A 27,970-nucleotide genomic window follows, 5' to 3' on the forward strand; every position below is an offset into this window, starting at 1 on the left:
TTCACATTTAATGCCCTGGGCTTTATTGTCTTATTTTAGTGAGAGTTCTGTCACATTTTTTTTAGTCTTTTCAGCCTCCAGGTGGGACAAGTAAACCTCAAGGATATATCCTGCCATTGGACTGGGCATTCAGATTCTGACAAAGACGAGAAGCACTACTAAGTAATGCTGCCTTTGTGCCTAACTCTTCACAGAAGAGAGAACATTAAATTCCCCAAAGGAAGGCACCCAATACTTGTGGTTTTTGGCCTTGCAGCCGTCTGGAGATTCTTTTTTCAAAGAAAAAAAAAAAAAAGAATAAAGAAAAAGGGGAAAGAGAGGAGAGAAAATGTGTCGTTCTCTCACAGCCCCTCCGTCCCCCGTCATTAGCATTTTTTGTTTTTAAAAACTGGAATGATGAAACACGTACAGCGATCACTGCCCATTCACCTCCCTTATCACCTATGCATGAACAAGTAACAAATCAACAAATGAATGAAGTCTTTCAATAAACGAATAGCTTACAATCAAGTTTACCACAAGAACGAGAAAAAAAAAAATTACAAAAATAACTCATTTTTTTGTTTTACAAAAACGTTTGTGGGATAAAACAAATAGAAAAAGGGGGAGACTCCGCTTGCATGAAAAGGACGACCCCTTTGAAAACAAAATACAAAAGCAGCATTAGGATATTTATCAAAAACCATGAACAAAAACATCACGACAAAAAAAATAGTGCTTTAATCAGAAGCAGCAAAGGCTTCTGGGAAGAGACTTCATCCCTGTTTTGTTACTTGTGGTTGGGACAATGCTGATGAAAACTCCCACAGTCACACCACCTCCTCTTCTTCTTCCTCCTGGCTCTCCTGGTCTGTATGTACGTCACCATTGATTTTCACATGATTGACAGAGAGAAGCACAGGGACCCAAAATAAATGTGTGTGTGTGTGTTTGTGTGTGTGTGAAGGGGGAGGGACCTGCTTTGTGTTCACAATATACAAAAATACCCAGGAGTCCGTAGCTACCTAACATTTACTACAGCACATGAACCAACAAAGGTACAGTGTACAAATAAAAAAAACAAAAACAAACCAAAAAACAAAAAAACTGTAAACACAGCACAATAAATAGATAAAAACAGCAGGCTCCGCACCATGCACATGATGTGATAAAACTCCTCTCTATACAACTCCCACATCTCTCACACTCGCCACAAGTTACTTGGCTCGTATTTTTTTTTCCTTTAAGTTTGACTCCCAAGTGCAAAACATCACAAATGGACAGTTCTGTATTCAAGTAATATATATACAGGGGATATTACAAATATGTAGTTACTGTACAGATACTAATTTTGCCATATTCATAATTTACAGATGTCAATCTTTTACTTTTAACAGTAACAAAAAAACCAAAACAAAAAAAGGTTAAAAAGTATGAGAGATGAGAATTGCAAGCGAGCGGCCGCAGTCGCCCGTCGTCCTGTCAGTCTGCATCAGAGTCCTGCTGTCCCTTTTGCATTCCCGATGCTACGATGCACAGCACCTAAAGAGTGGACTCTTCACTGCACCGCTACTACGTCACCTCCATGGCCACTGTGTTGTCTGCTATACTGTTCAGTGCTGGCTTGTCTTCGTCGTGATTATCCCTGCGGAGGACAGGAAAAGATGGAGAGATCAACCACTTGTTTCTTCCACTGTCACAGATCTGTTCTGTGTGTAGCCACTGAAGAGCTCTGATGTCTCGATTTCAGCGTCTCTCGTGTGGATTCTCAGTCTCTGGCAGACGCTGCGTTTTAGACGAGATCCACCAGCTCCAGCTGATACTTAAACCAGGGATTGTTTTATTAATGCAACAGCTTTATATCTTCTGATTATCCTGACACATATTTTATATAAAAGCTAATCTGATACTGCTGCAACAACAGAAATGTACAAAATGTTCCTTTCTAGGTTTGCACATTTATGTATAAACAACATTCTTGGGTTTTCTGATTGCCGGAGGCTTTGAGGCTCTGCAGCTTTAGTTCTGGTGCAACATTATTTGCATTATTTCCCTGTGTTTCTTATCTTAATGCTAAGCTAATGGGATTTTGACTGTAGCGATGCAAACTAACTCTGTAATGTGCTGCTACAGTAGAGTCTCACCTTGAGCCCATGTCCATGGACGATGCTCCGGAGACTTTGGGCATCTGCAGGTTGGTGGCGGCGGACAGCTTTAAGGCAGAGGGCGGCACGTTGCCGAGGGTCCGGGGGATGTGGCGTCCGGCCAGGCTGGCGGCCGACGGCACGCTCAGACAGATGTTGTTCCCGATGAGGACCTGAGTGGTGGCGGGGGTGGCGTTGGCAGCGCTGCATCCCAGGAGCCCGAGCGCCGCCGCTGCGTGGGCGCTGGGGGTGGAGGTGAGGGAGGTGGGGACGGCGTTGGCTGGCGAGGGCGTGGCCGAGTTAGCAGAGGGCTGGAGGAAAGTCGGGGCTGCGGAGGTGGCGCTGTGTGTCGACTGGTTGGTCTGGTGAAGGGCTGCAGTTGTGCTGGAGAGGTGCAAGCCTTTGAAAACGCCTGTTTGAACAGAGAAAAGAGCTTTTGAGTGCAAATGGAAAAACAGACGGGACGCCACAGGAATCTGAATGAAGCACAACAGATTTCACGAGACACCGCTGCACAGTCTAATGCAATTTATCACAACATGCTGCAACAAACGCTGCCTCTGTGAAACTGATAATGATCCGTTTTTGTTGACATTGCTTGAGTGATGATGATGATGAAACTCTCTGGTAATTTTCCGAGCTGTTGTAATGGGCTGCATTATATTGTTAAGTGCTTTCAATGGTTTTCCCACCTTGGTTCACACACAAGGGGAAGAGACAAGTGATCTCGGGGCAATAACTGCTTCAAAAAGTCACGTTTTTACATTAACCACTTAAATACAGTTTACACCAATTATTCCCTTTGAGGTTGTAATGTTTCCCAACCTTTAAGGTTTCAATCAATCAAGTTTTATTACATTTTTTGTATTTAAAGTCTCCGGTATAAGTTAAATGAAATCAATAATAGAATAAGTGTCTCTCACCTGCGCCTGCCAGGACCCCGTTGACTCCACTCGCCAGCACCAGCTCCTCTTTGGACTTGAAGGCCAGCAGCTGGTCCGTGGTGACGAGGGCTGAAGCAGCGAACTGGGCGCTGGCCTGGTCTAACGTCTTGGACACAAGTGCCTGGATGGAAACCGGGGAGGGAGAAAAACATGTGGGTCTGTGCCAGAGACTTTGGCCGCTCTGTTTAAAATGTATCAAACTGCTGAGCTCTGCATTTCTGCTGGCAAACAGGAACCACCAGTGGTATGAATACTGCTCGTGGGAATGAGGATGTCTCCTGTTTCCTTAAGGATGGGTGAACTGACCTTCAACTCTAAAATTATTTCCATATCTGGGAGAACTCTGGCTTGTGAGCCACTATTCAGGACTCAGGAAACGACCCGGTCAATAAACGTAGGTACATAAAAATCAGATGCTGACCCGTGTAAAGATATCGACACCTGGGAGTTTTATCTTTTTGCTTCCTCCTCTTACAACCCCTTCACGCCCATAATGGATGCTTCCTTTTGTTTTTAAAAGGAGAAATATGATGCTTTTTCAGTGTTTGTTTTCTCTAGTGTGTTATATAGGGTTTTTGTGAATGTACTGTGAAAGTTCTGCACAGTTAGAAAGCAGGAAGTCTGTGGTAAATAAAGCTCCTCTCCCCCACAGAAAATGTGGCAAACCTTCACCTCCTGTTCTATTCCAACCTGTACAGGCAATCGCAGCAAATCGTGACTTTGCATGAACCTGAACATGAGCAGAATCTCTCCTTTAATTAAAAGATGTTTTACTTCAGATGTGCAGCACAGGCTCTGGGCGGCGTGTGAATCCTCACTAACCTGTGTCTTGGTGGCTGTTGCAGGGTTGTTGGCTTGTTGCTGCTTTTGACTCTGCTCCAGCTGCTGTTTCTGCATGAGGGCCAGCTGCTCCTGGTGCTGCTGGTACTGCTCAGCCGTGAACACTGTGGACAGGAAGGAGAAGACGCTCCAGTCTGAGGCAGGATTTGGGAAAGTTGTGCATGTTGTGGCTTTCAACTGAAACTTTAGTCCAGATTTTCAGACACATTTACAAACTTGACGGGTCTGTTTGGACTTGCATGCTTTTGAAGGCCAGTTCAAGAAGCTGTTATACATGAGCTTGCTTTGATCTACATATCATCACGTTTAACATTCTTTCTCGGGTCAGGATGGAAAAGCACAGGTCAATAAAACATTGACTGAACTGATGAAAACTACATATTTTAAAGCTACACAAGGGGACCTTTCCCTTTTATTCAGTGATGTGGAACAATGAGCATTTAGCCTTTAAAACATAAAGTAAAAATGATTATTCACATTCTAAAGCAACATCATCCAACAGTGCTTTTAAATGGAAATAGCAGACATTGGCACATACTGATTTACAGTAAGTCTGTACAAAAGCAAAGCTCCTCTGGGAGCTTTCAGAGAGCAGGAGCATTGTGGCCTGACAACACACTGATCTATTGGGTGTGGGAGTGTTGCTCCGGGGTTCAAGGCAAGAAAGTCCGGTTTAACGGCAAAAACAAAGTCAGTTAAAATGGTTTATACTCCTGAGACCTGACTCTCCCGCTTTAATACAAGGTATTCAACCTGCGGTGCACGTACTAGAGCGGTCAAGAGATTTCTATTCATTGTGTCAGAAGAAGAATCAAGCCGGAACCAAACAGGGCTGCAAATATAGATTATTCTTCCTTTATCTGCTCCGTCAATTTTCCTATAAACAAACAGTTTCTGACAGTTCAAATCTTTACATTTATTTGTTTTATTTTACAAGCCAGATGCTCAGTTTACTGTCACACATGAAAAAAGACACGGATCAAACACTCATGAGAAACTGGAGCCAGAGAATGTTTGGGATTTTTTGCTGAAAATCTATTTCGGTATCAAAGCAGCCGGTTTTAACAGTTTTCTATCAATAGACTCATCGACTTATTGTTGCAGCACTACAGACTGTAAGGTGCACACGTCTTCATATGACGATGGTAAAACTGAACGGCTCAGAATAAACAATAAAAAACTGATTAAATGTTCACATCTGCACTAAATGAGATTCGAGTTGTTTCAAAACTGTCAAGAGCACTGTGGTATTCAAATATCTGGTCAGATTAATGGTGAGGTTTATTCTTTATAAAAATACTGAGCTCATGAATCTGAGATATTTTTAATTTTCTAGAAAAGCAGCCAAACAAAGCAACACTCACTACATCACTCAAAGCTTTGGTAAAACTCAACAAATTATCACATTTCATATATGTTCCTTCAATTTCATGTTTAATGAACGAATGAACCCTCAGGGTGGAATGTATTTATTCTTTTTTTTCAAATTAAAGCATTCATCACAAAGATTAAAAACCTCAGGCCTTTGCAAATCATTTCTCGATTCCACAGGCACAAATTCCAAAACCAGAAACCTTCACCAAGATTGGTCAGTATCTACTGTCACACAGCGGTGACCACAAAGTAAAACAGTAGGTTCGAAGCAACACAAACAAATGTTTATTTAATTCAAATTACGTTTTCATAGAGTCAGACTCCTAAGATTAGTGTAGAATATCCAGAGTTGCGGCCTAATGCTGACATCCACACTTTTTTCATCCTTAGAGTATCCACACTCGGGACGTTTGGAGAACAGATATATGACCAAACCTAAATCCAGCATAATTTGCTTGGCATTTCACCAAATAGCTTATATTCAAATATCCCCCACCTTGTGCTCTCTCTAGCTCTGTCACACCTCTCTCACATCTATTTATACAACAGCATTTCTGATCGACTCCCCCAAGTCACAGGAGCAGTAACTCGTTTAACATGATGTGGAACGAGGGTCTGAAAGCAGAGAGTTCCTGTGATTCCGCAGCAGCGGAGCGGAGCAATCTACCTTTGAGCCACCTCATCAAAAAGTGTTGCCCGAGAGAAGCAGCAAGCCTCGAACCAAACGCCACTCAGCTCAGTCGTCTGGCTTTAAAACCAAAACTTTCCCCTTTTATCCTCATCACTCGAGATGTACATCCACACTATTAGTGTTAGTTTAGAAACACATCACTGTGGCTACAAGTACGCCTCATGTCCATGCTCAGAGTTTTCAAGCATCTACAAATTCCAGGGCAGTGAAGGCAACACGTTGTGAACACTTCTAGCCCCACCTCAGTGTTTCTCCGAGAAAAGTAATTAATTGTCTTACTTTTTAATACTATTGTTGTTTCTCATTTGTAGTTTTTTCTACAAGTGAACAACCAGCTGCGAAGTACACAATCTACTTCCTGTTTACATCAGCACACACATCCCCAGACGTCTGTTATTAATGATAAATAAAAATTACATATACCAAAACAATGGTCAGGAATCTTTCAGGAGTAATGGGATCCGTATTGGCGGCAATAACGCATTAATACCGAGCAGCAGAAAATAGATGATACAGAATGCAGTGTTACCAGATCAGAATGTGAATTACTGGCCAGGATTGTGAATTAAAACATTAATAAAAACAACAAGACAACCTGAGAGCAGGCTGAAACCAAAAAGTGACACTGAAGACTTCAGACAACACTCCCACAAAAAGAAAGAGGTCTACAGTCTGTTGAAGACGGATGTTGACTTCAGATAACAGTTGCGAAATGAACTGAAGGAAAATTGTTTTTCTGACTGATGTTCGGCCTGAATTCAGCTCCTTCTTTAATTACAGCAGCGAGCGCACAAAGGACAATTGGGCTTTTGTTGAATTTACTCCAAGAAATTACTGCCAGAAACGCTAACCTCGTAGAATGACATCTCAACTATATTAAATGAGCTCCTTGTGATTCCAAGAAATGCAATAAAGCAATAAAATGAACTGTTCTGGACCAATAAAAATATTTAGCTGTGAAACTTTTACACGTACAAAACCAAAGACGTATAAGAAAACACCAAGCTGCACAAAAGAGGAAACTACTGACTCACCATTGACTGGGGTAGGGGCAGAGCCGGTGCGGTTCTGGGAGCTGGATCCTCCAGACAAGGTCCTGGTTAGTCCTGACACTGTCCGGCTACAATCCCTAAATCCTCTGCGAGACAAGTCTCCTCCACCCAAGGGGTGATGGGATAGCGTCCGTGGTCTGAAGTGCCTCCAGCGGCTAGATTTAATGTTCAAAAGAATCTGGCTGAGGTCCATTGGTGTTGATGATGATGATGATAACGGAGACGTCCGGGACGATGAAGAGGTGGGAAGGTGGGAGGAGCTGGCTGGGTCCGAGGTATTGGTTTCTGAGGTACTGGCGTTAGAGTTGCGGAGCGGAGAGCTTGGAAGTGGTGAGGTGAGTGGTTCTGGCTCCGGGTCAGAGTCCAGGCTCTGACAGATGTTGTCTAGATCTGTGTGCGCTCTGTCCAACAAAACCCTGAAACACAAACCAGCAATAAGCACAACACATCCTCAACAGTGACCACAAGTCATTTGAGGTCTGATGAAATGTAAAACATTTTGTAGCCTTCATCAGTGCGTTACAACATCAACATCCTTCAGTTATGTCTGGACCAAAGCACAAGTCTGGCTATTCCACGCATACCCGCCGTGTAATTAAAACGCCCAGTGGGCCAGTACCAAATATAGCATGGTATGACAAACGCATGCAATTTTATCAAGAGCAGAGAACTTCTGTAATGGAACATGACTCTAAGTTCACAGCCACGTGACGCTGTAATGTTTGTTAAAACCCAGAAAAGACTGTAGACTTTCCATTAGTAGGGCAATCTATTTTAGTTTGGTCTAAGGCTGGTGCTAGCAGAAAGGCCACGTTATAACCAGAGCCTGATCAATTTATACTGATCTTATTTCATTGGGCGACAAAAAATCTGCCAATCTGAAACATTTCATTGTTATTTCCTTCATTCAAGTTCTATACATTTGGTTGTATTTGCATTTACTTTAAATTTATAGTCATTTAAAGTTTATGGTTAAAGTGTAAAAATGTAACTAATCTTAGAAATGTATTTAAACATATAACGGAATCAGAATATTTTGACTCCCTAATATCTGCATCATCCCCCAAAAAATCCAGTTGGTCTCCTCGACAACCCCTGGCCCTGTGGAAGCCTCTGGCCGACTCCTCCAGTCACTGTGCTTTGCTCAATCGTCTGTGTAATTACTGAGGAGATAGCAGACAAAGCTGCGGGACACGCCGCTGTTTAAACTCAGCGGAGGCTAAGTTTTCTAAATTGTCTACAGGCCATTGTGGCAGGTGAATCCCAAACTGAAAGAGCCGTGTTCATCACTTTACCAGCCAGCTTGGTTATTTATCATAGAATGTGCCCGCCAAATGATCTCTGGGAAACTGCCAAAGAGCTGCTATGGTAAACAACCTCGGCAGCTACAGCCAACACTTGGCTGACTTTCCCCGGCTCAGTATTGATATTGGCAGCATTCCTACACATTTAATTTCATACTTCTAGTTTTTCTCAGACCTCCATTTCTTGACTTAATTTATAGACTTAGGTATAACACAGATAATTAATGTAAATAGCACATGAGCAGCTACTTAGTCTTTTACCTATCAAATGTCAGAAGATGTGAAATTATGTTTTAAAAGCTTCACAAAACATGTTCACTGTTTTTTAAATTTAGTTTGTTTAGGACCTGGAAACAATCCACTTTCATTTCGCCTGTGTACTTTCAGAAGGATCCAAGTTTCACTGATCATATCTTATCAAGTATGAGGTAAACCATTCAGCCAGACTGAACTCACCTGCCCCCTCTGCCCACGCGGCGCCGCGCCGCACCTATGCAGCGCCGCGGCGTGTTCAGCGACGTCAGACAGAAGCGGAAGCGTGGGTCGCCGATCCCGCCCTCTGACGGGCTTACCCAGGGCCAGTTGCCGCTCTGGGTTGGACGAGACTGGAGGAAGATGGAGAGGAGAGGCAGAGAAAGAAAAAAAGAGGGAAACAGACATCAGATATTAAAGTTAACCGAGCAGATAAAAAAAAAAGAAAAAGAAAAAGGGGAGCCTTTATTATTGGATTGTGTTGTCCAGCAGAGAGTGGAAGACTAACAGCCAGGGCAGCCAGACTGGTCAGCCTGCTGTTGGCACTATAAATAGAAGCATGGGAGTCACAGGAGGGCACTCACAGCGTAGTACTGACAGCCGGCCTTCCTCCTGAACGCGTAGCAGCCATCTGGGTCATTCTCCTCTTCTGCCTCCGAGGAACCTGAATGGATCTGCACAATAAAAACAACTTCAGTAAATCAAGAGCATAACGTTCTTTGAAACACTAGATATGATCAGAACAGTCAATATTGTCTGGGTGATAAACAGCTTCTTTCCTTTTGTTTTGAATCTATATAAATATTGTAATAACCACATCACAAGCATAGATGAATCATTCACATACGTCTGAAACGAAATCACGTTACCTGTGAGAATGGTTCTTCGTCTGAGCTGGGGAAATCGTACTGATTGAGGTCCTTGGGATTGAACACAGAGGGCCCTGAATGTTGCGGTGTTGAAAGAGGAGGGATCTTGGGTTTCTTTTCATATTTCCTTTTGGTTCGCACGGCCTCTGTCTTCTCCGGCTGTGAAGATGGGAGGGAGACAGTGATGAAATGTTTGCGCTGCAGACTGCATAATTAAAAAGGCATTTCAAGTTGCTACGACATTCTGTTGGTGGTGGTCCAGTGTTGGTGGTCTACGCACGGCTGCGGAGTGTGTAGAAACAACAGCGAGTAAAAGAGGCATTGATATGCAGATGGCAGCACGTGCCAGATGCCGCCGCCTAGCCAGATGGCTGCCCCCCCCCTCAATCCACCGTTGACCCTAACTTCCCCAGTGGGACGACCCCTCCCTGCCTGAACAGACTCCAACTCCACTAGGATTAGTCTGATTCTATTCAGTCCCTAGACGCAGGGGACAAAGCAAACAGAGAGGCAAGGGACTGCGGTGTCAAATCAATGGAAGAAATGAGGGCTAGAGTAATGAAGGGGGGGCAGAGTTAAACTAAAAATGAGCGTCTGTAAACAAAAGGGAAAAGTCAACCAGCTGGTAGAGGGGAAAATGTAAAGAGGAAAGGGGGTGGGGGAATAGTTGCCTCCTGGCCGGGCAGGGGGAGGGTTGTTGGACTGGACATTGAAGCTAATGAAGTTATAATGAGAGGAGGTGACACAGAGTTCACTGTAGTGCTGTGTAATGAAGTAGGATAAGATGGAAGCATGTGACAAAGCAGCCGTACATTAAATGTGTTTGAGTTTGATGGAGTCAGCACATTAACTGGGTACCCTACCCCCTAAATGACATAACCCTGATTAACAGACATGAACAGCGTGGTAAACAAATGAACAACCAGAGCATGGTAGAAGTGCTTCCTCTGATACGCATGTACAATCACAGGATTTAAAAAAAAAAAACCATTAAGCATTGTTTTTCCTTACTTGAAAAATAGATCATCAGTAACTCAACCACAAAATCAACCACTTTTTCCCAACAGTAAAACAGCCAAGAATCATTGAGTCTGAGCTCAATGTGAGATACACACTGCATAATACAGCTCATCATTTCAGCCAATGTCAGTACAGCAGTGTGTGAATTGACTCAGGAGAAGGACAAATGCAAAGTCAATAACATCTCCCATACTTGTGTAGACATTCTGTTCCAACACCCACAACGAGAGGCTGGATTCATTCTCCATACTGTTCCTCGCAGTAGGACAGTGTGTTATGGACAACGTGTGACCTTACCTTCTTGTAGTCCTTCATGTCCAAGTGGTCCTGATGTCTGTACTGGTTACTGTTGGACAGAGGAATGATGGGGATGGTGTAGACAGGCTTCACGAGAGCCCGCTGCGCCAGAGCCTCTGCCATCACCTCACTGCCATAGTCTGGCATGACATTCCTGACAGACAGAGAGAAGGAGGTGAGTATTTTAGGAGCTGCACGACAGTGAAAAATATTCACTTCATACTCGAGCCCGACTGATTGTATTTTTAATCTTTATTATAAATCACTATATATTAAAACGACAACCAAATACATAAAACTTGTAATAAGAAAGTACATTATAAATTAAATGTCAACATAAATGCTATTTCTTCTGCATTGTTTACTCTGTAATGTAATAATTTTCATATCTGAGCACATCGCCAAACAATAGCGCAGACACTGATGTCTGTGAAAGGCAATTTTTAAATCAGATAACTGATAAATCCATCAGGCTCTACTGTAAAGTCTGAAATATGGAGAAACCTGTATATATTATATTGTAATTTAAACTTGAATATTCAGCTGTATGACTGCACAGCTGTGGCCAACAGAACCACAACGTCTGTGCATCACACAGGCCAAAACACACAATTGTGGGACGCGTGGCAATTGTGACCTGGATCACTCTACACCCGCATGAGATCATGTAGTGGTCTAGAGAAGCTATCTACCGAGAATAGAATGGACCAATCTGTGAGTGAACACTGGCAGTGATGCGCAGGCAAAAACCAGGCTGGGGATAACAAGAGGAAATTGAAATGTCACTACAAATCAAAAGCACTTCAAGGAGAAGGGTCCAATTTAAGCTCGCACTGACAGCTACTTTCAGAGGAAATTCATTCCATTCGGATGTCATGTTTAGATGGATCACTAAGGCTCCACGGAGGAGGAAAAACAGGAACAATTCAAAGTGGAAGTCGGTAGAGGAAAAAAAATCAATCCAATACACAAAATAAGACAAACATATAGTTCACTGTAGTGCCTAACAGACTGCGGGGGGAAATGAAAAGACTATAACAGCAACAGGAGTCCATGAGCTAATTTGTTTCTGACACCACTGAATAAATAGGGTGAGTTTTAAATTAATTATATATGCAAAACGGTGTAATAACTGTGGCCCCAATTAACACGAGCAGCGAAGCTTGACTTATCAGAAAATGTGGTCGACCCTTTACACGATCAATCTTGAGGACACAAGCTTGGGGTTTCAACTTGATGAGTAAACAAAAATCTTATAAAACATGGAAGTTAACCACATAATCCATCCACAACACCACGTGTAGCAAAGGCCTGACACCGTGACGATCTCATTTTCAAGAGGACAAACATGTTGAGTTGTTCAAACCTATCAAAAATTATTCCTTACACAACTTTGGAAGAAGAGAACGAGGGCACAGCTGCACAATTTCCTCATATTCCAAATCCACATGAAAAAATAATAGCATCCAGTTGCCTAACATGGTAGTTGATGTAATGCAGACAACTTTAACAACCGCTGCCAAACTCTCTCCCGGCCGGTTTCACACGCTGCTCTTTCTTACCTCTTCTCCACAATCTCCAGCGTGAGGTGCAGCAGTTCCCTCTTGCTCTTCTCTCGCCTCTTGATCATCTCCAGGATGGTGACAGCTCGGCTCAGGTCCCGGCGCAGCTTCAGCATCTTCTCGTACGACGCCTCGTCATTCTTTCGGTTCTAAAAATGCAACCAAACGGCAACATATCCAATTACTAGTGCGCAGAGACACCAAAATTTGCGTGCAACAAGTACAACAGCATTTGTCTTCTTCATTATCCGGGCCACAGGCTCGTACCTTTCGGGTCTGCATCTTCTCCGTGCGTCGGCGGAAGGCCACATAGGGGTCGCTGGTGCTAGAGCCATCCCTCTTCTCCTGTTTGACATTGGGGATAAGGGAGCCACCCTTGCAGACTTTCCTCTTGCGGCTCCAGTAGTCAAAAACCTCCTTGATCAGCTCGTCGTCCTCTTTCAGCAGTAGTTTGGCTTCCTGCAGGGTTACGAGCTGCGGAGCAACACAGGAGTAACCAAGTTAGTGCAGGGTTACGCATCTCGGCAACCTAACAAGTATTCAGGTGCCCCAAGTATAATAAAAAAGTAATAAAATAGAGAAACCTGGTGTTTTAAACAAGCCATTTAAATTCTGGAAAAGAAAACAGAAGTTGTGCCCCAGGCATACCCCATAAACTCATACCTACTAAGGTTTACAGGTGTATTAATTTAAGAATCTTTATTTAAATCAAATATTACAATAGCTCGTGAAAACCATTAGCTTTCAGTAACTATTAAAGAAACTAAGGTCTTAAGCGATAACCCTCCTATTGAATTACTAAAATACAGTGTAAGACAACCAGGATTTATTCAGTACAGAGGCAAGCACAGTGTGAAACCTTGGGTTCATGTATTCTGTGTAAAACAAGGCCATTAAGGTGTTTGTGCAACTACCATGCAAACTAGTGAACTTGCACACAAAGCACACATTGGACAAAGTACCTGTTGTCCACTGCCTTTCTCTAGCCGGTCAATCATTTCTTCAAACTGCAGGGCGGTGATTTCCATCTTCTTCTTCAGCTTATTCACAAACGTCTCATCCTCTGAATCTAGGTCGTAGTCTGGCTGCTCTGTATCCAAACTGAAAGCTGCGAGAGGGAGAAGAGTTGGTCACCGGAGAGCCAGACACAGGAAAAGGACTGTCTCAGCTAAACACAGCTCCACTTGTGTAAACACGACTACAGGAGGCTGCACCATGCAGAATACTACCATACCAAATGACTGAATAATCATTTCACATTTAATTTTATCTTCCACAGGCAAACTCACATTTTGAATAAATTATGTGGCTACTGTTGAACCAAGATAAAAATGTCATAAATGCCATGTCATGATTTTATGATGCAGTCATTTGTATTTAGCAGCAGTACATTTCAAGCAGAGTCAATAAACGCAGTTTAACCATAAATAATAGAAAACACACACAAAACAAATAAGAAAAAAAAATTTGGGAACAAATGCATTTCTGCACAGTGAAAATCTTCATATCAGACAAACACTGAAATGTCTATGAAAGAATATTGATGGATTTTTATTGAGCAACCTAACTCCTGCCAACTGTTAAAAAAACCGAAATTAAACCATTTTATCATGACTAACTGTGCTTGTGTTTGCTTCTGTGCTTCACCACCTCAATAAAGCAGTGCTGCAGGACAAACACGAGCACCCGGGCTGGAAACTTTACCAGCCGCTCGCTCATAAATATTCCCTGTGACTTTATTTTCATTTTGCCCTACCAGTCTGGCCAGAATCTCCAGCAGCGGACTGGAAATTCTCCAGACAATAACATATTAGTCTAGTAAAACTGGGCAAGTGGCTGTCTGCTGTAATCCATCAGCTACTGTGACCCCTGGATGAGCGAAAGAAGTAGGTTCACTGCACTGTCAGAGCACCACTATAATCAGCACATTAACCTGTCAAAACCTGAAGCATTTGGAAAGTATGCAGCATTCCCCCTCACAGCCCCATATTTAAACTGTTGGGTAATAGAAAAATAGAGCTGCAGGGTTCTGGTGAAAGATTCTGCTCCAGTGGTCTCTCAGGTTTCCCTGTTAATTCAAACAGCACATCTAACAGCGGCAGTCCAAACTGAGAAATACTTCTTTATAAGATTTTTTGTTTAGCTAAGGAATCAAAGTTTCAGACGGCAACAGACATTGTTGTCCAGATGCTGGCACCAGTGTATTTGGGTGCATGTAAAATATTTGCAGAGGGGGGATGCGTGACGTTTTAGACAATAACACTGGTTACAATTAACACTTGGGTTGCAAACCTATCATTTCGCCTGTGCAAATGTGCCAAATTCAGTTTTAAACAGAGCACACTGGCAGGACAATCATCTTTTCTTTCTCCACCAATAACCAATCCCTAATTTGTATCACCCATGGAGACGGCTCAACTCTTTCACATCACACATCTGCTCTCACAGAAACTACAGCCAACAACCATCTTACTCACAGCTTTTCAAGACAGACAGAAACATGTCTAAATGAAACTCGTAGCCTTGTGCTCTCATTCATTGAAGCATCCGCCGCAAACAGAACTGTTCTTTAAAACCGGAAACTCAAACACGCAAGTCTCTCAAACATCAGCCTAAACCCTCCGAACACATCTGGCGCATCCAAACAGCAACATCACCACGTGCTCGCCAACCACGAACACAGCTAAGAAGTTAATCCCTGTTGCGAGTGGCCTGCTACTCACGCTGTATGTGAATAAGCTGCTTTGGCATCTTGAACTCCCCGGGGTAGAGGGACTCGTAGTGCGTGATGTTGCACTCTGCCTCTGGGACGGGGATAACCATGTTGTCCCGCTTCTCGCCGTACACCTGCTGCGCCGAGATGGCCCGCTGGAGATGGTGCTCCTGGAAGACAGAGAGAAAAGAGCCATTTAAAATACAAGGTCTACAATTTGAGGAGGTCTGCCGACTTTCTTCAGAAATTATTTTATTGATTTAGTTGTTTACATCCAAGAGACATGTTCACGCAGCAAAGTGTCCATCGGGACATATTGGTAGACAAGGCGATTATTCATAAAAATGACCTCATTACATGGATATGCACAGATAAATGATTACAGTCCAGAGTTCTCACTGGACTCGCAGTATGATTTATTTGCACAATAAGCTGTGCGGTGGGAAAAGCTGAAAAGTGTTGCGAAATGTTAAATCCAAAATACGCAACAGATGGAAACGACTCCCCGTTTTGTTGTCTTTATTTAGTATTAGAGCTGAACCATGATGGGGAAATTAATAGCAGGCCCATTTAAATTAGTCCAAGACATGATGGCAAAAACTGTATTTCAAAACAGGATAGTGCTGCCAGTCCCATATCCTCCCAAATTCGTTTAGCTGAATATCTTCCACAGTTAGTTTTTTCTTTTTTCAACCTTATCTCTAATAATTTGCTGAACTTGTCGAAGCAGGCAGAAAAGTATTTTTGCAATAGGATGCTATGCAAATAGAAACAGTCACAGTTCTCGCTGCTGTGTTGGAGAGAAATGTGTCATCGGTAGAAGGGTGTTATATGATTTGGTGCCTTGAATGGGGCATGAGACACACAGAGTATTGCTAAGCGTAGTGACAATCCACTGCGAGTGAGGTGAGCGTCACAGTCAGTGAGGTTGTGCTTCAAAGCCAGAGCCTCCTGGCAAACATGTCAGTTTAAACCCTGCACACAAACGTACCATCACAGCAGTGACTCACTGTTTCTCATTTGCAACATCTCTTGCTCGAGGAAGTAACAAAGTTAGTTGGAAAGACAATCTGTCCGACGGGTTTAGAGAAAAAGCTGTTGCACAATCTGAGAGTTAAGATGAAACACCTGCGAGTTTCTCCAGAAACAAATCTTGGACTTTAACTAACTTGGCAGAACAAGCAAATGAGTCAGTTTGACTCTTGAACTCTGCAAGCACAGAATGTTTTCTCATTATATAATCTGATGTTGTATAACATACCAACATTATTTTTATGCTGGGCGAAGGCTAAATTAATTTTAAAATGTTCTATGATAAAGTTTTCCTAGTGTTTGTTCATGACACATATTTTAACACATTGAAAAAAAGTCTAACGTTTTGTGAGCACTCCATCCCACCTGCCACAAAACACAAGAAGCGCACAGCCAGGACATCAGGGTTAGAGTGACCAGAACGATGCAGAAATTAATTGCTGATTAATTGTAATCGAGTTCAAAGTTTGAAATAATCATGATATTGATTTAAAGTCGCCAGCCGTACTGCTGATATACGCCTGAAAAACATAGTACTGCCACCAAAGATCTTAAGTGTTGACTTTTTTCAGTAGTTGATGCAACAGATGGTCAATCCAGTCAAAGTGACTGAGGCCAATCTTTCTCTAAAAACTACTTTAACAGGACGCCTACTCGTTTTGCACATTACACACATTTCTCTAACCACGGGTTTCTTGGGTAGATTTTGAGACATAGGTCAATGTTCCATGACCTACCAAATGTGGCTGGCAAACAGAACGATCAACGAAAGCAAATCTGTGTGTAGCTGATTTGCCACTACCCGAAAATGATTCAATTTTGGACACTTCGTCATTTGTGTGGGAGTTTTAAGTGGTTAGGGCCTTAAGTATAATCCAAAGCCGTGAGGAGCTCTGCGTGGAGTAACAGGAGAACCGATTGAGAGCTGTGAGCTGGCATGAAAGGACACAGCATGTGTCCTAAGATAACCCATCTGCCCCTGGAAAGCCTTTCAACAAGCCCCTTGTTGTACTTTCTCTACAACCAATACACAAACAGAACAGTTTAATGTGTCAACTGGACTATAGTAAATTTAACCTTGAGGATCCTGGGACTATGCCTGTCCAGGTGAACCTCTCGCTCAGTTACAGCTGGAACCCTCAAAGGACAAGTGGTATAAATAAGGGAGGGATGGACCCTGGGACTGAAGCAAAAGTGTCCAAGTCTCCCACTGACGCCCAGCCTGGTTGCTGATGGCTCTAAATGAGTGTGGGATGTAAAAATACTGCCATCTATTCCCAAATGACTGGTAATTTGTCAGAAAATTAAGCTGGCGTGCAAGTCCAAAAACAAATGTTCACACATGCAAATGGTCCATTTTGTTTTTCATTGTTCCAGTGTTTTCAGACCGCCTGGCCAAACTGAATTCTGCACCGCCTTTTACCCACAAATACACAATCGCATGCAAATAGCCAACAGTTTCATGTAATCATACATTTAACTATGCCTTGCTTTGCTTGGTTCTCCAGCCCTGGACCATGCAACTTTAACTTGAAAATAGTAAGCTTTGAATGCAGTTAGGTTGCAGAAGCACACTTGAAATCGTTTCTCGATGCATCATGGCGCGGACGTGTACGACTCTGCATCGATGCAGAGACACAACGTAATAGATTTTTTAGCAATGTCCCGCTGCTGCATAATTATAACCACTGCTGCTTCATGATCAGGACAGACGCACATAAAAGGTCCGGTGGTCTTTTACCGCATCAGAGTCTCCTGTCTGAGTGTCCTCCCTCCACTCTCCCGCTGACCTGCTCTCACTTAAAACTTAAACAATAAACACTAACACTATTTAGAAGTTAGAGTTAATGACGCACGTCTTTAAACACGTGCGCACCTTAGTTGATCTGCTACACACAACAAGAGACGTACAGTCAGTACGTCAGGGTTCAATTGACCGGACGATACGGAATCATGATCCGACACCAACGATTAATAACTAAATACATGCGGTTATCAGTTTTTGAGAGAGACCGAGACGGGCAGACACACAGGCTGCAGACAGAGGTTCTTTCCCACAGATTATCAAACAACGCAGATATTTTTTTAAACTTCTTTGTTGCAGAAGAAGCGACGCACCTTTATCTAGGAACATATATATGAATTCAGCAGGTTTTTAAAAAAAAGATCAGCTCTGAATGTTAAAGATGAGATTAGCTGAGGAGCAGCCTCTCTCGTTGACAAGTGGAGTAATGCACCTCGATGCTGCCAAAGGGGGTCAGGTGGAACAACCCTGATACAGTAAAGGCTAAAGATAAAACAGACAAGTCTAAACTGAAAGAATGTCAAATCAATGTGGAGAGGTCCGACCACTTATTAATTATTAACATATTTAGCAAACTAAAGCACACGTGTAATAACCAACAGTCTAAGATACTTTTTTAAAGCACAAATCATGAGGCTAGAGAAGATGCACACCTCTAGTAGTCACACAGTGATGAAAAATGTATCATGTACACATGCATCTGTTATCGTTTTGTAATCGAATCTTGGCCATCAGATCAAATTGTGATGTACCTAGAGATTCCCACCCCTTGTGTAATCCTGCTTACAAACATTCCCTCCTTGACAGCAATTTGCCATGCTAGTGGCAAGATGACAAACACAAAGGAGTCTCCCGCAAGTTCTCTGCTGAAATGACCCAATGTTTAACGAAGCAGTGCAAGATTTGTTCTCTCATGTAATTTGTCAAACTCCTCCACCAAAAAATTTGCCCTTTGAACCCCAATGTCTGACATGCTGACGAACCCTTAGTCTAGTGAGTAAAAGGAGCTGCATCAAGGGTGCGTGTAAGGAACCAATTAAGGCTGAGCCCGGGCCAGACCTGCCATTGCACACTTCTGCAGAGGATATCAGCTTGGCAGATTGCAGCCGGTATCCCTGAGCCGCCCCCTGACCTAAAGATATCCTGATCTTACGCAGCTGTGATCCTCACAACTGCGGTTCACAGGCTGGGATTTCCTCTGCTGCGGAATTGAGGGATAAAGGGCTTTTGTGAATGGCACATGGGAATGGATAAACTAGGTTATTCTAGGACGCATCACGTGAATCTCTTTTAAGTCAAAATTTTAAGTTAAAGTGTCACTACTGTACGTTTCCTTCTGGAAAAGCCTAATTATTTTAAGTCTGTTCATGCACATGACTCAGCAGTCTTTATTCTCATTCTTCCCAAATAAAAATACATGAAAAGAGGCAGCATGCGCACTTGCCTCGTGCTATCTCTTCATGAATGCACAGTGGGGACAAATTCTGAAACCCTTTGATTACAGGGTAGCTTCTAACTACACATTCCGAAACACAAAGGAACACCCATCTTTCACTTCCCTCCCTGCTACACAAAATGTTCTGGGACTGTGGAGACTTCACAGCAGCAGCGGTGCTTTGTCATGGCCACAGATGCAGATAGAGGGGATACAAATGAAAATCTATTTTCACTGCACCACGCGCTCCTTCCATTAACTGTTCCCAAGGGAAAGAAATAGTTGATTCAAATAAAAGTTGCCATGGCAACAAAGTGTGGCCTTCAGCAGGTGTTTTCTGCCCGAGCCGACAGGAGGATAGGCCAGGAAGTGTTGAGGGTGGCGATCGGCTCTGTGAGTCAAGGCATACATCCCGTTTTCAAATCCTGGAACGCATGCAATCAAAACCAACAAGCAGACCAAACAAGAAACAGCATGACGAGCTACCTCTGCATTCCAAAGAGAAGACACAAGATTTACGTTACTCCATCAATAATTCAACGGAGAATCAGTGTTCCCTTGATGAACTACCACAAAACACCAAAATTACATACAAGCAGTAAAACACGCAACCCTGTTTGGGAGCTATGAAATTAATGTGGGTGTGTTGCATTAATTTGGCAAGTTATCATTACTGTGATTACCAAGGAGGTTTTGTTTTCATTGTTGTTTGACTAACTGTCAGCAAAGTACTCAAATTTCTCAAGAAATACAGCTGCGCTCTCGGAACACCCTTCTAATTGATTTCTTTTCAATTAATGTAATAATCCTCTTTACAAATTCCGCACTGACAATTATGATGCAAACAATGTACCGACTTGTGAGATGTTTAATTTCTTCACATGTCCTTTTCTACAATGAACACTCTTTCCTGTCATTTTCAAAAAGTCGTTGTGATTCCTCACAAGCTTCACCTGCTCATCTGAGCCGGACTTTATGAATCTCTGAATATTTAACTGTGTAAATAAAATGATTGCATACTCCCTAATTATATGACGGGACAAGATGTTCCTACTATTCACCACCATGGCGATGATTCTACAAACCGCAACAGGAACAAAATGTCTGAAGACAGAACACGTAATCACGTAAGGTCTCGTTATACAGCCGCAGCAGGTGAATTGAAACGCTGCATGTAAACGTTGTGCAAACACAGATGATTAGTTAATGAAGCACCATATCTCCAGTTCCACTGCAACCAATGATGGCACCGACATTGGTCAGTTAGATTTTTCAGTCAGGTAAGACAGCATGAAAGCCGATTCTTCACACCAGATGTTTTCAACCCTTTGCCAAACCCTGCTGCCAGCAGCAATGAAGGATTTAAAAAGAAAAGAGCATCCTCATGCATGAATATTAATGCGATCAATACTAGCGGCGCACAAGGTGTGCTTACTTGCTTCTGTGAATCAACATAACACTTAAGCCAGCTTGTGGTCATTCAGTCGGACACAGCACCGCTCCATTGTTGCTGGACAGGATGTAGGTCAGGGAGCTAAGCCATGCACAGCCTTGTAGTAAAACTGTCCTCTTTATCTCTTCTGTCACTCTGTTATGTAATGCCGCTGTGTGCATGTGTACAGTAGGTGGGGGGAGGGCCGGAGGGGAGGCGGCGCAGGATTTCTGCTGACTTCGCGGGCCCCTGTCTGTGCTTCCCTTGTGTTTGTGTCTGCTGAGGCAACTCGGCTGCAAACAGGGGGGGGGGGCCTCTCCTGCTGATGAGGTGCGGAGAGGAATTCAGTGGAGTGGGCCAGGACGAGTAATAAACACAGATAATACACTGACCCTCAATGTGCGGTCTACAACCAGCAGTAATAACCACCAATCAACTGACAATGAAAATGTATGTCCCATTAACAATCTAGTATCAAAGCAGCACAGCTACAAACCAAATGAGGAGCGTTACTTAGAAAACCCTTTTCTACTTATGCTGGGAATTCTCATGCATTATCTGAGCTTTATCCAACCTGACAAGCTGTGGTCTTATAGTAATGGCTTTATATAATCTTCCCACAGGCACAGGGCAAACAAAACATTTATATAATGAATTATCTCCCTGCAAAAGCCAAGAAATAAACTACACCAGATTAGTTTAAAAACTGAAATAATAGTGAATCTTATCCAAACTATTTGCAGATCAGTGCAGCTTTTAGCACCAAACTAAACGTCCATAAGATCCAAGAAGTCCTTTAATTGATTTTTAAGTATAAACTGCAAAAATTGTATTTGCAATAAACTCACAACTGTTCACAAACCACACGCTGACAGACGCAGGCACCGATCTGCTGCAAGGTGCAAAGTTTTGCATGCACCATTAGTGCAATTAATGAATAACTAGAAACACTAAACGCGGCTGCAGCAATAACCAGATGCCGAAAACTTGAGTGAATCCGCCTTTAAAACAAACACCATCTCCATCCATAACTAATCAGACTTCCGCATTCCAGTGCTGTGCAGCCATGCAAATATATGCTACGGTTAAAGAAAAGGGCTTGCTCGGTACACGCGGCCCCGGCTCGCGGAGCTCAGCCGGCGCTCGGCACACATGGCGGAGCCGGAGCTGTCAACAAGCAGCACCCAGCTGTCAGAGCGGCCGCGGCGGGCTCAGTGTCTCCCCCTGGCCTCCGCTCGCGGAAGCTCCGGCCGGGGCCGAGGCCTGCGCCCGCTCCTCCGCCGCCGCCGCCACAGAGAAAGTCAACAAAATGGTGGAGCGGAGAAAAGTCACGTGACTCCTTTGTGCCGTCGAGCGCACTTTCAGGTGAAACAAGTGAACACAACCGGGCTCGCGAGTAAAATATCGAATCGTCGTGTTCTTACGACGGCGCCCGCCGGTGGAACGGGATCGGAACATTGCGTATTCGTCGAGAGCCGTCGTGTGCAGGAAAGCGCAGATATGGCGGCCATTTTGCACAAGCTTGCGCAGGCAGGCACCGCGGCGCCCGTCGACACGAAAACACGTCCAAAGAGATCCAGCAGCGGCCGGGCAGCAAATGTAAAAACATACCGATTCCTCCTCCTTCTCCATCCCGGTCGGCATCTGCGGCACCGCCCGGTTGATCGAGGCATATTCGTGCAGGTCCGGCAAATCCTCGCAGCGGAAGACGGGCAGAGGCTTGCTAGCATCCAGCGCCCGAGCCCGAAACGACAATTTACTCATTTTTATATGAAAAGACGCAGCACAAATCTACTCGATCCGCTCGGAATAACAGCAGCTCCGCCTCGAGCGCTCATGGAGGAATCTGCCGCGGTCTCTGGGAGTCAGCCGGTCGATCGAGGGCAGGCTCGGGTCCGTAGCAGCGCGAACAGAGCCGGGCAGGCCCGGGTCTCGGTCGCTCTCTGTCGGTCTCTCTTTCCCCTAGGCTCCGCTGTTCCTCCCCGGTTCAATACGCCATGGCCAACATGGCGGACATTACAAACTCATGCAGCTCTCTGCGAGCGGCCCAACCCCCTCGATCACGGCAACAGCCATTCCCACGCAGTTTCGCACGCGTGCGCGCTCGCGAGGCCCTTGGGGTAGGGGGTGAGAGAGAGAGGGAGGGAGGGAGGGAGAGGGTGAGGAGGAGAAGGAGGTGGTGGTGGGGGAGAGGAGGATGCTGATGAACTTCCCAGGCTCCGGATGTTCTCATCCTGTAATAACCCGGGATGATGCTGACGTACCGGGACAATGTTTATTCTTTACGTGGAAAAATCAGAAATGAATATAAAAACACAACCGGACTGCAACACCTCACCGTTTATAATAGTGTTTCCAAGTGAACGCCCCCCTCCCCCTATTAAAGTCAGGAGAAGTGTGTTGATCCTAACTTTCCAAGGTCACGTTAAAGGTCAAACTTGTGTCCTGTGTTAGAATGAACATGCAATTAAATCATGAGACACGTTCCTTCATTTAGATTCAGTGGTTTTGCAAATGTCGCCATCCGGTGGTGCAGAGAGCAACCGTCATCTTGTGCTTCGCTTCCATGTTCAAGTCAAACCGGTTCAGACAAAGCTGGAACACTGTGTGAACATTCCCTCTGTAACCGTCCTTTGTCTTGATGTACGCAGGGATGTTCACTCACGTACTATATAGGGAGAGGACATAATGTTGTGTAACAAATTTAAAGTGGTATGAGGAAATTGAGCTAATTTCCTTTAACTTTAAAGCCTGCAAACTGATATGACGCTTAGTTATTTATAATAAAACAGTACAATTGGCAAGATACCAAAAGGTAAACAAATACAGCCAGAGAGAACATTCTGAAACTACCCCGCACTTTGTATTCATCAAGTCATAAACAAGAGCAAAGTCCTGGAGTAAATGACTGATGCTCTTTTGTAATTCTGTGTATGGCCATTAACAATACTTATGCTATGGAGTTCTTATAATTGACCATTAAAAAGACAAAATAGTTTACTGTTCACTTTCTTGTGATCAAGTGAACCGTCATCCCAGAGCCGCCTCGCCTTCTTGTTCGTGGACGTCATAAAATCATCACAGTCGTCTTCTGCCGTCGCCAAAACCGTGAATCCTGAGAGATCCCACCACACATGACTGATGCAGTGAAACATTACTTTCTATTATTCTTAATAGTTCAGCCTACAACTGCTGCACATTTTTAACTTTTATCATATATTTATATTGGATTTAAATGCATCAAGTAGCCTGCAAAAAAAAATTTAGTTTTAATTTGGTTAGTGTGTGCAGAAGCCTTGACATCAACACTGGCTCCCAGACATTGAGCGGTGCACACATCATCTCACCAGGGTTCTTTTAATATTACAGCTCCATGCCTATAATGTCAGATGGAAAAGTAAGTATACGAAGTAAAAATCAATATGAAAACCATTTATATAATCTCACTCTTGCTCAACTTGCTGCCTGCAAGATGAGAGTAAGATAATTCAAAGTATTATGTCCAATAATCAGTCTTTTATCCCTGATTAGATAAAGTGGCATTGCAAGAGAACTCAAGCACCAATGATTAGACAGACAAAAAGTTAAGATTCGCTTATCAATAAAACAAATCTGCTGGTAAAAAGTTTGCAAGCTGCCACTCAGGAAGTAGAGCGGGTCGTCCACTAACCAGGGGGTTGGTGGTTCCATCCCTGGCTCCTCCGGTATGTTTGCCAAAGTGTCATGGGGTAGACAATGAACCCACAAATTGCCCATGTAAGCACTGCGTATTGAACTGCTGTATGAAAGTGTGAATGGGTGGATGTGACCTGTATTGTGAAGCACTTTGAGTGCACAATACACCAACACCGAATAGTCGGAGTACCAGTTATCAGCACATACAAGGTGTAAAGATAGAGATAAATATGTAGGGTTTTATTTAGTGGTTTGCCCCACTGTGCATTACAACCTCAACCTTTAGCTACCTGCTTTTTACCTCAGCAGCTGCTCTCAGACATGCACTGAACTCCGGATATTCTCCTGAAATAACCCCGAGGCATTGTATGCTAGAATGCAAATGTCAGAGTCAGTTGCTCCGGACATTGTTGGAAGTTTTTGTGCCAGACCCCTGTCAAAACTCCAGAGAATGTCTGAGTGAGCCCACAAAGAGGTGTCCTACATGTTGAAGATGTCAGCTTGGACAACGAGATTCAAGAGCTTTTGGTGATACAGGCCAACGCTGATGTTGTAAGCGGAAATGTGATTTTTGCAGTGGAATATACATGTCGTGTCCTGTCTCCTGCATGTTTTCCTAGACTCCACCCCTCACCTGAATGTTTTGGACATCTTCCTGTTTTTGTGAAAGTACCTGACCCAGAAAAATCTCCCTATGACATTATTCACATGTGAAAGTCAGGAGAAAGTCCAGACCCAGTTGTCCGGACATTTTCTAGTGGTGACAAACGGGAGCTCAACATATGTAAATAATACATATCCTAGTATTTTATCAGAGTGGAACAGGAAATTCAAATAACCTGCAGGGCCGGGTGAGGGTTCCCGTCGGCATGAGTGACTGATCCAGGCGTCGCCGGCTGGCGTGATAATCATCATCCATTCGGGAGCAATAGGCTCACAACTGAAGACCATAATGGAGGCCTGTGAAACAGAGCAGTAAGAGATACAGACTAATATCAAAGAAATATTGTTAATCAGGTCAAAATACATTATAATATGATTTATCAGAACCACAGATGAGAAATATCCCAGCATTTCTTGTAATATTTTCCTTTAGTTACAGTAGTAAAAGGAATACAGAGCTGAAGATTTGACAATCTACTCCAAAATACATTCAGTCAAGATCACATTTAATTATTTAGCAGTTTAAATGTCCATTTGAATGAATTCACACGCCCCTGCCTCCACACTGTGTTTAATCATGTAGAACAAGTTTAGTTGCTACGAGTGCACATTAGTACAAACCCACATATGGAGGAGCAGAGAGGGGGAAAAAAAAAAAAAAAAGAGGATCAAGACATGGCAGAAAAACCCAGCGGATCCCGGAATCATCTGGAGGTGGACGTGGACGTCGAGCCCGCATCGCCACGGAGCCGATTACAGAGCAGCTTTCCGCGGGGTTATAATTCCCGTGGAGCCCAGAGATCAGACACAGCTGTTTGCTCAGCGACACCGAGGCTAGCCCTGGGTGCTAACGCTAGCTTAGCCCACTTACCCTGACCCTGCGCCATTTACAGTTCGCGGACACGCTGCCGACAGTTAACTCGCCGCCAACTTGTGCGCGATCACACGCGCGTCACTTTCGAGCCCCGCGCAGAAAACGCGGGCGAGCGATGAATTAGCAGGAGCCGAGAGTTTTTTTTTTTTAACTTACCTGCTGCTAGCGAAGCCACAGGGGAGGAGGAGGAGGAGGAGGATGGCAGCTCTTCCTCTGGTTGTCATGCTAGCGCGATGCTAACGCTCGTTAGCTCCCTTCGGGTCGCCTCAGAGGAGGAGGATGCACGTTTCCTCCTCGTGTTGTCACAGCAGATCGATGGAGCCGGTGGGACGTGAAGCTGAGGAAGAGGAGGACGCGTCCTGACGATGAAGGTAAAACTTAGACACTTCGATAAAAAAACACACCAAACTGACCACAAGACACTCTGCAGGACAATTCTGATTGGACGGCGAGAGCCACCAATCACCTGTGGAGAGCTCCGGGAGGCGATGAGCTCATTGGTCCCCCACCCCGCCCACCCAGGAATAATAATAATAATAATAATAATAATGATAATAATAATAACCACCATCATAACAACAACAATAAGAAGAATAACATTATTGTTATTAATAATAATAACCTTAATAACAACAACAATCATAATAATAATGTTATTAATAATAAGTAAAATAATTTTAATAATAACAATAGAAAGAACAATCATATGCATTAACAATAAGAAAAAACTAGGCTACAAATATCAACATACTTGCATTTAAATACACAGGAAGTCATTGAGAAAATGTGAGTGAATAATATAACACTTGCAATACTACTATTGGTACCATGACCATACTTCTACTTCCAATAGTACTACTACTACTACTACTACTACTACTACAATTAATGACAATAAAAAATTATTACAATAACAACACCAATAATAATACATACATACAGTATTACTTTTATTACAGTTCAGTGTTTAACATGCATTCAAAGATAGAAGAGCAATGGTTAAAAATAAAAAAAATAAACTAGTTATTAAAATACATAGGAAGCCATTGAGAAGTGACTGAATAATAAAGATACTAATATTACTCCTCCTCATCATCATCATCATCACCGTCATCATTATTATTATTATATTGCAGTTCAGTGCTAAAATGTCGCATTTAAATGTAGGAAAGCAAACAGCTACATATAAATATATATTTGCATATAATTCCATAGGAAAATGAGACTTGTTTATGATTTATTTATGCCACTCACAGACGTGTGATGTAACAGCTGCAGTGCCTTCTCCAAAAATGATTATTGTGTTATGTAACTGTCTCCAGGGCTGGTGGTGGTCACCTCCCTCCGCCCCTCCAGACACCCTCCCTCCCTCCCTCCCTCACCCTCCTCTCCTCCTTTCCTCCCTCACCATCTCTGTCCCCCTCACACGAGTCTTGTCGCAGCACAGCCTTCGCCGCCTCCTCTGACGCTTTTATTTTTCTGCAACGTGCATTTCTCATGATCAGACACGGATGAAAGAGAATGCTGCATGGTGGAAGCATATGGAGTCATTTTCTCTGATGCTGCTCCCCCACCACCAACACCACCACCACCACCACCACCTAGTGAGTGCCTGCCCAGTGACTCTGGGAGTGGAGGAGGCATCGCTATGATTAATATCGCTTTGCTAGTCTCCCAGCAAGGTCATCAGCAGCCATCTGTAGGCAGTGGAAAACCCCTAATCTCCATTTAGATGTGAGCATTCCATTGTTTCTCTGTGCTAACACGATTCAGCCCAGTGCACTGGCAAAGTGGCTGGCACATACACTTGCAGAATTTTTTTTTGTTGCACTGTATATTGCACAATCTAAAACCTGCGGTGCTCATGTTGATGGATTCACAGGTGTCTCAAGGTATAGCGCAGAAGAGTCTGCGTTTCATGCCGCTGTCAAAAATAGCATCTTCTATGACTGTGGTGAATTGTAAATGAATGGGAAGTTGCCTCATCATTACCAGCAGTGTGTCACTTTCCTCT

At 43.5% G+C, this 27,970-nt stretch overlaps 1 protein-coding gene across 2 annotated transcripts; it reads right to left on the minus strand.

Annotated features, from left to right (window-relative positions):
* Positions 1–26,378, minus strand: epc1a (enhancer of polycomb homolog 1 (Drosophila) a). Of its 2 annotated transcripts, XM_035142314.2 has the most exons (15): positions 26,113–26,378; positions 25,259–25,379; positions 15,052–15,211; positions 13,291–13,436; positions 12,596–12,802; positions 12,329–12,477; positions 10,767–10,920; positions 9,450–9,608; positions 9,165–9,254; positions 8,785–8,933; positions 7,007–7,440; positions 3,890–4,011; positions 3,047–3,188; positions 2,124–2,535; positions 1–1,624 (listed from the first exon to the last, which is right to left on the minus strand). In XM_035142314.2, exons 3-15 carry the CDS (start codon positions 15,149–15,151, stop codon positions 1,552–1,554), a joined length of 2,337 nt encoding a protein of 778 aa, XP_034998205.1. In that variant the 5' UTR covers positions 15,152–15,211; positions 25,259–25,379; positions 26,113–26,378; the 3' UTR covers positions 1–1,551. The 2 variants fall into 2 exon arrangements, with proteins under 2 accessions (XP_034998205.1, XP_034998204.1); XM_035142313.2 differs by lacking the exons at positions 25,259–25,379; positions 26,113–26,378 and adding an exon at positions 22,356–22,851.
* Positions 26,379–27,970: the final 1,592 nt, after the last annotated feature.

The sequence above is a fragment of the Hippoglossus stenolepis genome, chromosome 19 (genome assembly GCF_022539355.2).
Source record: "Hippoglossus stenolepis isolate QCI-W04-F060 chromosome 19, HSTE1.2, whole genome shotgun sequence".
In the NCBI taxonomy this organism is placed as follows: Eukaryota; Metazoa; Chordata; class Actinopteri; order Pleuronectiformes; family Pleuronectidae; genus Hippoglossus; species Hippoglossus stenolepis.

What these genes read in the sequence shown, in the direction of transcription:
- epc1a (XM_035142313.2), bottom strand. Translation starts at nt 22,508, where the DNA reads ATGAGTAAATTGTCGTTTCGGGCTCGGGCGCTGGATGCTAGCAAGCCT. An exon ending in ACGAAGAACCATTCTCACAG is followed by an intron (nt 9,255 to 9,449) that starts GTAACGTGATTT and finishes TTTATTGTGCAG; the next exon opens with ATCCATTCAGGTTCCTCGGA. An exon ending in CGGGGTCCTGGCAGGCGCAG is followed by an intron (nt 2,536 to 3,046) that starts GTGAGAGACACT and finishes CTGTTCAAACAG; the next exon opens with GCGTTTTCAAAGGCTTGCAC.